A 13,803-nucleotide genomic window follows, 5' to 3' on the forward strand; every position below is an offset into this window, starting at 1 on the left:
CGACAGTATTCAGTTAAACCAATTGTGCTTTAATTGTTTCTCAAATTGCCATAAATTTATGAGTATCTTTTTTCCTAATCCTATTAAAATAATTATTATTGTAATCTGTGCTAATAACACGCACTGATACTGTAAGTTTGAAACTAAAATAAAAGAAAGGCAACTTAAGAGTATAAAGAAGAACTTGGCATAACGTTGAAGAAGATTTTTATGGTTTACGATTATTTTTTATTTTTAAAAAAGCAATTGGAATGGAATGATTGTAGGTTTTTTTTATTGCAAACCACACAATATAAAGAACACAAAGAAAAACGTTCTCAAAAGTCAAGGTTTCTGTTAAAGAGCTGAATGAAGATGAAGAAGATTTTTCAAAAACTTTTATCTACTTATTTATTTTAATCTTGTAATTTGTTTAAGTTAATTTTAGATTGATGCTTAAGAGCAAAAAAAAAAAACAAAGCAAAATATAAATTACAATGTAATAAACCATAATAAATAAATTTGTTTTTTCAATTTAATTTTTAGATTAAAATTCCATTTACTGTAACATTCAATTTGAGAGCTCGTGACTTGGTGGTGGACATACAAAAGAAAACACTTAAGGTGGGCCTTAAAGGTCAAGAGCCCATTATCAATGGTCAATTGTGTGCCGATGTTAAGGTGGAGGAATGTCTGTGGGTATTGCAAGACAGTAAAACTGTACAAATTACCTTGGAAAAGGTTTGTAATAAATTACTCTATTGATACAAGTACTTTATAAACTAAATTATAATAATTTGCTTGCAGATAAATAAAATGAATTGGTGGAATCGTTTGGTTATGACTGATCCAGAAATTTCTACACGCAAAATCAATCCAGAGCCCTCAAAACTCTCCGATCTACAAGGTGAAACCAGAGGTTTGGTGGAGAAAATGATGTATGATCAGCGTCAAAAGGAAATGGGTCTGCCCTCCAGTGACGATCAAAAGAAACAGGATATTTTGGAAAAGTAAATTTGCTTTCGTTTTCTTTTATTTACTTTATTACTTATATAAGTTTTAATTCTATTTCAACAGATTCAAACAACAACATCCTGAATTGGATTTCTCTAAATGTAAATTTAATTAGCAACATTTATATACTTCCTACAACATTAACAACAACAAAAAGCATGTTGCTGCCGCTTTTGCAGTGACAACCAATCTACAACTATAAACAACAGCATTCTTTTAAAGAGTTTTTTAAAAAAAATATTATTTTTAACTTTTTATTATCCTCCCTACTTAATTGTATTTTTATTATTTAAATAAAATATATGTCTTTTTTTATTATTACAATAACATTTAATCTGTTTTTTGCAGTTTATTATAAAAATTAGCATTTCTTTTTTTTTTTTGTAAACTGAAATATTTTCAAATTCAAATAAATATCTACAATATTATTTAAAATAATAATAATAATCTTTCGTTTGTTTAATTTGTTTCTATTAAGAATTAGCATTTCTATAAAATAATAAACAAATTTTTTTTTTAAACAATAATAATTGTTTTGTTTTATTTTCTAAAATGTCATAAAAATATTGAATTATTAGTTGTTGTGTGGTTTTTAAAAATTCCCCTTTCACTAAGAATATTGTGATTTTTGTGCGAAAATCAGTTTTAAAAATAACTTAAATACGTTATAAATAAATTTAAAGGTAGTTTTACATTAATTATAAATAGTTATACATAGTATATATCTTTGAATTGGCACTTAAACTCTTATACATATTATGGTGAATGTGTTCCATCGGTTTCATCTGGTACAGATATGGTTTGTTCGTTTCAGAAGTGGTGATTTTGATACGGAAGACAAAGATCGCCTAGTCAAGCCAAACAAGTTTGAAGACTAAGAATTGGAGTCATAACTCCATGAAGATTGTTGTCAAACTGCAAAATCATTGAAAGCTACTCAATCATCAATTTCAAAACGTTTTCAATTCTTCCAAAAGCAGAGAAACTGGATACAATCACCCCTATCGCGAATCAACATTTCACATGAAATATTTTCCCTTTTCGTTCATCAACTTTGTTCACGTGAAAAAAATTCCCCTTATTGTGAAATTTTTAGATGGAATTTTGTAAACAATAAACAGCTGTTACGAACAAAATCAACTATTGTGAATGTAAAGTTCATCATGATATTCCCGATAGCAATTTTCCCTTCGAGGGAAATGGATATTTCATGGGAACAAAATTTCACATGTTATTGCCGATAGGGGTGAATACGATTTTTTTTTAAAAAAGATAAGTAACACTCAGGCAATTAATATGCCTATATATAATTGTGTTACTTTCTTTGGAAAGGGGATAGAGTGTAGAAGAAAAGGTGATGAAAGGAGGAGAAAAGATATTTTAATTGACAACTTTGCAATTGCGCGTTATGTTTAGTGCAGGTTGCAGCGCCTCTGGTGGTGAGATGGCGCATTAGTCAAGCCAACAACCTTTATTTAATTATTTTACTTCGGTGGCGTTTTAGTGTTATACTACCGAAGGAGGGCGCTGATTCGTATGAAGCGAGCATTTGCGGAAAAACGGCCAGAATATGCGGCCACATTATGTTATAAAGTATTGAGGCAAAAAACGTAGTGAAGTTTTATCTTATAGTTCAGACCTTGCCCCGTCCGAATAATATTTGTTTCGATCGATGCAGAACTCTCTCTCTCTGGGAGTATCCGAAATTGGCTTGATTCGTTCTTAGCCTCAAAAGATGAGCAGTTCTTTCGGCTCGGAATCCATATGTTAATTGGAAGCTTAGGTAAGAATGATTGTGAAAGTCAATTAATAGTCCTCACTTTAAAACCAAATCGAGCTATAATATGCTCTAATTTAATGTCGTAATCGAAAAATATTTATCCCATAAATATATTTTTTTCCTCGACAACACTGAACCCTTCTTAACTTTCTTATACTCGTTCTCTCTCCTTAGCTCATAGAAATCATTGTACTCAAAACTAGCTGAGATACTACTGGATATGCCATGAGAATATACGAATATATTTCGCTTTCATGCTGTAAGTCGAAGTCAAGGTTTCTGTGATCTCTATATGACTACCGTAGATCGACTACGTGTTCTGGTATTTGTATTGACAAGACGCTGTTTAAAAGGTACGAATGCGAGGGCAATGAATCTACCTTTAAATGTATTTTTTTCCTCTGTATATTTACTCTCTTGGGTAACAGGACCGCAATACTGGGCAGTTCGCTTTTGCACGGATATATGGGAGGAGGATATTTGAACGATGAATTTTTTTTATTTCGACATCGGGCTGAACAGTAAACCTGATTGAAAGAGCGAAACATTGTCATTTTAGGGTATAACAAAGGGAGCAGATTATGGAAGGATAACACAGACTTTGCATTCCACCTAATCATCGAAAGTAATGAAATGGTTGCCTCATATTCTGCAACAATAAAAGAAGAAAACAAGTAAGAGTGCTATATTCGGCTCTGCCGAATCTTAAATACCCTTCACCAAATTATACTTCAAAATTTTAAATATTTTTAGGTAAACAAAATTTAATTTTTTTTCCAGTTGTTTTTTGAATTTTTTGGAAAAAAAAAATTTTTCGATTGTTATTTTATTTTTTTAAATTTAAAATTTTTTTTTTTAAATTTGAAAATTTTTTTTTTTTAAATTTTAAAAAAAAAATTTTTTTGAATTTAAAAAATTTTTTTTTTTTAAATTTTTAATTTTTTTTTTTTTTTTTTTTTTTTAAAAAAAAAATCTGGTTCAAAATTTTTTTCCCGATTTTGACCCATCTTATATACGTCGTTGCAAATGTCTTTCAAATATCTATCATTAGATATCCATATTGTCTATATTAATGTCTTAGTAATCCAGATATAGGTAAAAAAATAGGTCAAAAATCGAGGATGTCTTGGTTTTTTCCTCATATCTCAGCTATTTGTGGACCGATTTTGCTGATTTTAAATAGCAAAATTCTCGAAAGCATGTCTGACAGAATTATTGAAGATTTGGATCCCGAAGATATCTGGGGTCTTCAGAAAACTGATTTCAACAGACAGACAGACAGACGGACAGACAGACAGACAGACAGACAGACAGACAGACAGACAGACGGACATGGCTTAATCGACTCCGCTATCTATAAGGATCCAGAATATATATACTTTATAGGGTCGGAAATTAAAAATGTAGAAATTACAAACGGAATGACAAACTTATATATACCCTTCTCACGAAGGTGAAGGGTATAAAAAATAAATTCCTGGTGATGCATCACAAATTCTTAATTTTTACGTCGCAAGACACCAAGTACGCATTCCAAATCTAGTGGCACCCTTAACCCTTTGTCGACCAACGGTACTTATAAGTACCATTACAATAATAAGCTTACTAAATGAAAACAAAACAAGAGATGACCAACAGTCAAGATTCGTTTTTGTTCTCTGGAACTAAAATTCTAATGCTCAATGAATGTCTCGGATTAGACATTAATGTGAATTGATACGAGGAAGGGTCAATAAGTCCGCCACTTTTTAAATTTCTCGGCTCTTAACTGAAAGGGCAACACTGCTCCTGCATCTTTCAGTTGACTCCTGTCAACATTTTAACAAGCTGCGTCATTTAGTTTGTGTTTGACAGCCATTGATAGCAGACTACATTGTGACTTGAGGAGAAATTGGAAAAAAGTGAATTTCGTTTGCTAATTTAGCAAATTGGAAAAAAATACATCACTCAATTAAAGGCTAAGCTTAATGAATATTATGGGAACTCTGCACCATCAAATTCAATGGTAAAAATGTGGTTTACTAAATATCGTTTGGCCAAAACATTTGAAAAATATCACGATATGGTGTTGTTCGATCGGAGATTAAAAGGAAGCCATATACATCTGGCTCAGTGGTTTCAATTTTGAATGATCACCTCGATTTGTGAAATCTTTCCGCAAGATGGCTGCCGTTTTTGCTCACAAAAGGTTACACACATGTTGAGTTTCATGGCAAACATCCATGAATTAGGCTACAAAATACTCTCTCTTCCGCCCAATTCTCCGGATTTAGCCCCAAGTGACTTTTTCTTGTTTCCAAACCTGAAAAAATGTCTCGGCGGAAAGGGATTTGACTACAACGATGAAATATTCTCACAAAAAATGCCTCGACAAATCTTATTTTTTCGAAGGGATAAAACAATTGGAGAAACATTTTATTTTTTAGTTCTTTTTTGAGAATTTACAAAATTTAACGGAATCTGAAGAAGCTAAAACAAAATTGGTCGGAATATCTAGGGTATTCAATTAATCGGGTTTCTGGTTTAATCGGTTAACAGAGCAAATAATTAATCGGGGTTTAGATTTATTCGGTTAATAATCGGTTAATTTAAAATTATTCGATTAACCGAATTTTTATTTTAATTTTAAATGGAAAATACAACCACGAATTTTGTGTACAAAAACATAAAAAACAAAACATAACAATTCAACCAAAAAATAATAGCAAATATGGTATTTGAGATCCTTTTTGTATACACATTTGAGTTTTTTTAGAATTTTAGTGAGATCATCTGAAATAATCTTTTAAAAAAAGAATATAATTCATTTTTTTCCTTTTAAACGATTTTTTTGTTTAGATTTAATAAAATTTTAATTGGAAAAAACTCTCTCGCTGATTGTAGATGTTGGAGAAATCGATAGCATGATAAAGACTATCCAATATCTAATTTTTTTGTTAGTTTTTTCTAAGCATATCAAATCTTTCGTAATACCATTGGTGTCCTTTTTGGATTGTTTTAGATATTGAATACTTTTGATAGTTTCATTATGTTCAGTACATGTAAATGCAAACAAAGTTTCAAATACAAGTAAATTAAATATGTCAGTTGTTATTTTAATTTGAAATTTGTATTTGAATTGAAATGGAAAAATACATTCCAAAAAAATATGTTAAAGTGCAAAAAAAAAGAAATTTCGGTTAATCGACACAAATTAATCGGTTTATTTGTTATTTGAAAATCGACAATTTTAAATTATTCGAACAGTTAACCGTCCAAAATTAATCGGTTAATCGATTGAATACCCTAGGGATGCTTGCTACGATTTTGTCAAGCATCCCGGAACTGAATGCAACACGACAGGGGCTCCATTAGACATTTTGATCTGCCACAGGTATTCTTTGTTACGTAAAATTTATTTTGTTGCATATTTAAGTGAAATTGGAATAAGTGTTAGGAAAAGTGGAAATACTAGTAACCATTTATATTATTTATTATACCCATTGTAGGCCCAAGGGAAAAACATAAAATTCCGTTTTCAAATAATTTTATCAAAGAACCCTTCATTCTCATATACATATAAAATAACTCATAATATTTGGTTAATTTATTACAAAACCATTTTTCTGTATTTTTAAAACTTTAAACTGAAACAACAATACAAATTTCTGTAAAACTAAGATTCCATAATCTTTTAGTTGACCTTGGAAACTGGTAAACAAATGACAAAGAATTCGTAACAAATGAGTCATAATTTATTAAAAGAACCTTTTAGTTTTGACCCTTCTTTCCTCAGCAAAGACACGAGTCAAATATTTAAGATTTTACAAAGAAAGAAAAGAAAAAACGCTGCAAGACATCATTATTAACATGGCGACAAAAAAAAAACGCTAATAATTAATTGTGTGTTGAAAAGTGACAAACCAAAAACAGTGAAAGTTAAACAAATATGTAGTTACAAAAATAGATATAAAATCTTTCATTAATTAAGAAAATATCAAGGTGTAAAATAAATTAGTTATAAATAACAAAATTAAAGGAAAAAACCGAACATTTAAGTGCCCTACAGTGTGTTTTATAATAAATACTTAGTTGAAAGTAAAATTTAAAAAAGAAAATATGTGAAACTCTATAATTAACCTTTTTTTAAAGTGGTAACAGGCTTTCAGAATCTATTTCCAATTTCTTTTTAATCACAAACTCTTTGCCACTTTCGGTGTCTGAAATGTGAGTTGGAAATTTTGTTGAAAGTTTGAAACAAAAGTGTGACAAAACAACTTAAAAGAAAAAGTCTTTCTAAATGATTAATTATCCATAACTTTTGTTCGCCAAATACAAACTCTATTCGTTTAATGTTTGAATGTGCTCAAAATTCCCAATAATCAGTTACTTTTTATTTATTAGTAATTAATTAAATTTCAAAGAAAATACAAACTAAAAACCAATCGAAGACTTACATAAAAAAAGAAACCATTTGGAAAAAAAGTTTATTTGATAATGATTAAATCACAAATATATTTTTACTACATAAGATATCTTTGTGTTTTAATGCCTTGAAAGAGAGGTCTAATGAAGGTTTCTTTAACTATTTAACGGGTCACTAAACCTTTGTCGATTGTATGAAACCTACGAGTATTTCTTATAGTTAAAGCTAATTTATTTTAATTATTTATTTTTGAAATTAATACAAGTGGCAAATGGTAAGAATAGTGCTATTCATAGAGAAATATACATAGAGGGGAAACTAGAGAAAAAATCTCATTTTTTAAAATCTTGTATTTGTTTTCAGATAGAGTTTTTTTTACTAAAACATTCTCACCACTTAGGTTTTTGACAACTGAGTTAGGTTGTCTATAACAGCAGAGTTTCCAATCTATGTGTATTTATGTATGGTGCTAGATTTTAAGATTAATTTTCAAAATAATAGAATGTCAGCCATAAATATTTTCAAAGATTTTGTTGCTGCGATTAAAACAAAAGACTTTATTGTTTATTGTTGGCATGTGTATGAATTTAAGTTTTGCATTCAAAAATTTAATTATTTTTATACCGGATTTTTAAATTAATAATTAGTTTGATGGTTAATTTGATAAAAAAAATAAAGTATTAAAATGAATTCTTGTTCCAAAAAAGAAAATCCCTAATGATTGAACGTTTTTACCGATCATTTTGTTTTATTAATAAATTTTGTTTTAATGATTTGTTAGGAACTACTTTTATGTTGCAAAACAATGAGTATTAGAGTGGGTCAATTTGTTCGGTCGTTGAAAACATGACAGGCGTATAGCAAAATTGGAATCTACACAAAATTCTAAGAAAATTACCAAAAGAAAGTATGGGTCTAAAATCAAAACCTAGCTCCCGCTGAGAGACTTCAAAATACACATTTAAGAAATTTCACTGTCCAACAAATTGAGACTTTTTGATTGGAACAGAATAGCGATAATTGAAACTGGCATTGATTTTTTGATCGAAGGGAGCAGTATACTAACTGAAAAAAATTTTGTAAAGGTACGGTCACACATGGCAAATATTTACTCAGAAAAGCGTAACCACTTTATTTTAAAACAAATTTGTTTGACGTTGTTTACTCTTACAAGTGTTTTGTAAGATCAAACAGCATCAAATGAAATAACACTAAATATTTGTTTTGAATTGTCCTAAATAAAAGAAGTTTTTGAAATAAATAAAAGAACTAAAATATATTTTATTTAGCGGTCACGTCTTTTTCTACCCTACCTTAAGTTATTGTCAGAGTTATATTGTGGAATTTTATGGGGATCATTTTTGTGGAAGATCTTAGCCCTCTATCTCCACTCTTTAGGGTCGGACGTTTAAGGATTTCAGTGGATGCCACCCAAGATATCAAACTTGTAAATAAAGCTCTTTATGCTCAGTGGTTTCGGAGTTATAATAACAAGTAGATGCAAAGAATATATTTTTTACGTGAAAATAGCTAATTTTTTTGTTTAAAAAAAATCATGAAAAATCGAAAACGGCAGATTTATTGCTTTATCACAAAGGCACATATAATAGGAATAATATGAGATATCGATCATAAAAATCGATGGATTTTTTTCGAATTTATTCACAATTAAATGAATTCGCTCATTTCCACAAAATTTTACTTTTTTTGTTTGATATACATAAAATTGTGTAGTTAATAATCTTCTTTCGATTGATTAAATTTAGAAAACATTTTCCCCATGCTATGTACAAATTTTCACATATATATTGCGTTACAATTGGCTCAGCAGTTTCGGAGTTATAATAACAAGTAGAAGCAAAAAATATATTTTTTACGTGAAAATAGCTATTTTTTTTGTTTTAAAAAAATCATGAAAAATCGAAAGCTGCAGAAATTGTTCAGATTTATTGCATTATCACAAAGCCATATGTAATAGGAATAATATGAGATATTGATCATAAATATCGATGGATTCGTTTCGGATTTATTCACAATTAAGTGAATTCGCTCATTTTCACAAAATTGTATGTGCTTACAAGCCATGATCCATAATATAAGGCAGATGTGCTATCCAATGATCCTCGATTCATTTCACAGGCGGAAATTTTGTAAATGTTACAAACTTCCAAAAGTTTTGCCACCTTGAATATTTTTATAATAATTAAAACCATAGAGAATAGACATAGAGCGGAAACTCTCCTGTCAAAGACCTAGCTCAGTTGTCAGAAACCTAAGTGGTGAGAATGTATTAGTAGAAAAAACTATGTAAAAACAAAAACAACACTCGTATGTGTGATTATTTTGAGTAATTTTTTTGTTTGAGTTTTTTCTAGTTCCCGCTCTATATTTCTCTATGATTAAAACTACCAAATATTCAAAATGTTTAAAGTTTTTTTTCAGTAAAAATATTAGCATTTCCCGATTTCAGTAAAATTTTTAATATTTATTTTTGGATATTATATAACTCGTTAGCAAAGCTGCTTTCAAGGAAGTAAAATGGTAAAAATATGTTTAGAAAAGCTAGTTTACTATTATTTATTTCTTTTCTGAAAATAATGGAAAAAGAATTTAAAGAAATAAAGAAAAACCCAGAAAATAACAGGCGAACTACACCATTTCCAATTGTATTTCAGAAACTTCCAATTGAATTTCAGAAATTTTTAATTATATCACAGAAAATTCCAATTCAATTTAAGAAATGTCCAATTTCAGAATTTTCTAATTCAATTTCAGAATATTCCATATATATTTCATAAATTTTAAATTGTATTTCAGAAATTTTAATTTTTACTTAAAAAGGTTCTAATTGTATTTAAGAATTTTCCAATTGTTTTTCAGAAATTTCTATTTGTATTTCAGAAATTTCAATTGGTATTGCTATTAGAATTTTCTTAAAATACAATTGGAAATTTCTGAAATACAATTAGAAAATTCTGAAATACATTTGAATAATTCTGAATACAAATGGAAGTTTCTGAAATACAAATGAAAGTTTCTGAAACACAATTAGAAATTTCTGAAATATAAATGGAAAATTCTGAAATATAATTGGAATATTCTGAAATACAATTAGAAACTTCAGAAATACCAATGGAGAAATATAAACTACACTACAATACCGTAACTACAAAATTACGACTCTCTCATATATTATGTATCAATATTGTGAGAACAAAATACATTTCCCAGCTGAAAATATCTCGTTTATATTAAATACTGGGTTTGTAGTTTAACAAAAATCATAATTCGTTTGAATTATTTCGCAAATAAGCTGCACAATTCCAAAATAAAAGAGGAGTGTCCAAGAGTGTAAATTGCCAATTAAATGCTTATAATAATCACAAATTTTAATATAAAACACTCAAATTAATGTTTCTTTCGCACAAACGAATGTGATTGTTCTACAATCTCCTCTCTAAAGCCATTAAATTTGAGCAGTTAACGAGCGAGCTGCAGCAAAATTGTAAATCAGAAAATTCAATTAAGAAAAGGTTTGTTTACTGAATGAAATGCATAAGAAAGTGAAAGGAATTTTATTTTAAAAATAATAATAAAAATAAAACTTAATTGTAATTAAAAAAGTAATTATTTTTAAAATTAAATTTATTTAAATTCTTTCAGTAAAAATAATTAAATTTTATTTAAATTTAAATGCATAATAAGTTATTTTAAGGATTTTATAGCAATTACATAATTTTTAAAAATAATTTTAAATATTAGGTAATAAAACAAAGTTATAAAAACATTTTAAAGTTTGACGTCAAATTTAGACAAAAAAAAAACCCAAAAATTATCAAAACAAAACAAATCAATTTAATTTTAGAATAAAAACAAAACAACTGATACAAAATAAATTATTTAAAATTCTAAAAAAAGATTATAGATTCGATTTGAATGTTTTCATTTCAATTGGTAGAAAGCAAACAATAGTTGATGATAAATTTAACTGTTAAATACATAATTTAACAGAAATAACTTTAATTATAAAATAAATAATTTGTTTTGGTTGTATATTTAACATTTTAACACTTGTTAAATAATCATAAATAAATTATAATTTAATATTTATTTAGTTGAATAATGTTGCAGGTATTTCATTTTCAACGCCATGTATTTATCTATCTGTCAGTCTATCAGTCTGTCTATTCTATAGTCATTCATGCGTGTTTTAAAGAAATTCGCGTTTTTACTCACGTGCTGTCATCAGCTGTTTGGAGGTAAATCAATCGTAACGTAAGTATGAGTAGCTGAGAATTCATTTAATCCGGGAGTGACGCAACAATTTATAGTTTTATTTGGTTATTATCGTATTTGTTTTGTGTGACTGCAAAATATTCTCAGGTTTTGTCATTTAATTTTGCATTTCTCTATGCGTCATAAACTTAAAGCCCACTGTTGAATTATTGCTATAATTTTCTAGCTGGGAAGGATTCTTTAAAAGAAACTTTGGAAATCCTTAAAAGAAGTACATATGTACATATATCTAGCTGTTTGGTTAATTTTTTTCTAAATTTCTTTAAGCAATATTTCTTAAACAAATTATTTGCACATTTTCCTTGGCTCACCTTCCCCTGACTTGCATTTTGCCTTTTTATTTATGTGGTTTGTTTACTTTTTTTCTTTGTTTACTAAAAATATATTGTGGCTATTTTTAGCATTTTCCTTTTCCTATTTTTATGCAATAGAGTTCAGTTCATTTCTTAACAATCATAAATTTGCTGATTTGTTGCTATAAATTCTACTTGTAGCAGCAAGTAAAACAGAAAATTCCAAGTTTTTACTACAAAAGAAACTCGTTTCAAAGAATTTATACATTTTTTTTTATTGGCTTTTAAGTATCAAATCTTAAAGTTGTATGAATATTAATAATTTGTTGATAATTTAAATCCTATAGAAAATAAAAAACAAATACAATTTACACAAAACTGCTACGACAACTCGACGCATTAAAAATTCATAGCAAATAAAAATAAATAATAGTAATAAAGTAATTTGTTAATTTTTTTTTTTAATATAAAACAAGTATTTTTTTTTTAATTTTAGTAAAAAAAAAACTGCTGTTAACGAAATAATTTTCTATTCCGCATGTAATAAATTAAACTAATTTTGAGAACTTTAAGCAGGGGCCACAATAAATTTTATTTAAATAAGCAAAAAATGTGAAATAAATTTTGTAAATTTTAGAAATGTTACAACATCAAATAAAAGAAGCTTATAAAGACTTATTTATGTATATTTTTTGGAAACTGTCTGGTTTAAGAAAATGTTCTCATGATTGCTATTAATTGGGAAGTAAAAAGTAAACCTCTTAAAAAAATAATATTTGTTGCGTATTCTTTAAAATATATGATTTAGAAATCATAGCCTAAAACTCAAATTATAATTGCGCGTAGTCAGTGACATGGTCAGTTTTCCCCAACAGCTGATGTTTTAGAAAGCAGAATATGGAGCCCTTTGCATCAAATTATCGTAAGCGACATTTTCTCAATTTTTCATTTTATGCACCGACTAATATTTTAGAGTTTCCAGAATATAAAAATTGTTAATAACTTTAAAAATATAAGGAGTAAGATTTTATCGTAAGTCAATGTTTACATTTCACAGTAAAGAAATTTTATCGTAAGCGACAAACAGTGGAATAGAAAAAAAAGAAAGATATAAACCTGAAACTTCTAAATGGTTAGTCCGGTTTGAATGAAATTTCACATGCGCAAAGAGAAAGTGCTGTTGAGTTTAAGTCTTGAATATGGACCTCATGCGCGGAAAGGGGTCCACAAAGTAGCTCACTTCGTTAAATTTTTAAAACGATCATATATTTTCGTTTGTGTTCCGATTTCGAAAAAATTATCTCTTTTACCTTAGGAGATATTTGCATTTGATGATTAAAGGATAACAGCGTCTCCAAATATTTTCAGATTTTCTCCTTTATTGGACTAACAAGAAATGTATGTGTCAAATAAAAAAAAGAATTGTTTAAAAATACTGACCTAGATCAAAGTTATATGCATTTGAATTTAAAATTTTTTTAAAAAGGCGTTTTTTTCTTTTTAAGTTATTCGAAAGAATTTCTAAGAGGATGTATAAGGGATTTTTACTTTTTGAAAAGCTAATTTTTCATCAAATATTTTAAATGAAAACAAATTTTAAAATTCTTGATACCGAGTGGACCAGGTCCATCCAAAAAAACGAATATTTTTTATGTAAAATTCAACTTTAGGGCAAAATATTTCAAATCGCAGAGTCGATATCAAAATATAGTAATCCAATTTAGATGACGAAATATGTTTTGAATTATTTTGTAAAGGATTCCGAGGATTAATTTCCAATTTTATTCATTAATTTATCGCTTTCCATTCCAATGATACAGAATAAATTGTGAACTAAGGTATTTTTTCCATAAAACAATAATGCGCTTAACGGGTTAATAAATATATTTTTATAGCCTTCGCCATGAGTGGCAAGTAGGGATGCCAATCCCGAAATCCCGATCCCGAAAATCCCGGGATTTTTCGGGATCGGGATTTCCCGAATCCCGGGATTTGTGAAAAAGAATCCCGGGATTTTTCGGGATTAACAAATCCCG

At 28.2% G+C, this 13,803-nt stretch overlaps 2 protein-coding genes across 3 annotated transcripts in view; one reads left to right on the plus strand and one right to left on the minus strand.

Moving 5' to 3' along the window:
• The window catches only part of nudC (nuclear distribution C, dynein complex regulator), a 62,080-nt gene extending 60,969 nt beyond the window's left edge, over nucleotides 1–1,111 (plus strand). Inside the window, exons 4-6 of the mRNA XM_065504983.1 lie at nucleotides 526–720; nucleotides 787–989; nucleotides 1,057–1,111. Of these exons, the coding sequence (XP_065361055.1) occupies nucleotides 526–720; nucleotides 787–989; nucleotides 1,057–1,108 (450 nt within the window). The 3' untranslated portion in view covers nucleotides 1,109–1,111. The remainder of the gene's footprint in view (nucleotides 1–525; nucleotides 721–786; nucleotides 990–1,056) is intronic.
• LOC135954757 (putative uncharacterized protein DDB_G0277255) overlaps nucleotides 1–13,803 on the minus strand; it is a 158,438-nt gene that overhangs the window by 48,542 nt on the left and 96,093 nt on the right. The gene's annotated exons all lie outside the window — the stretch shown is intronic.

Source organism: Calliphora vicina, chromosome 3 (assembly GCF_958450345.1).
Source record: "Calliphora vicina chromosome 3, idCalVici1.1, whole genome shotgun sequence".
NCBI lineage: Eukaryota > Metazoa > Arthropoda > Insecta > Diptera > Calliphoridae > Calliphora > Calliphora vicina.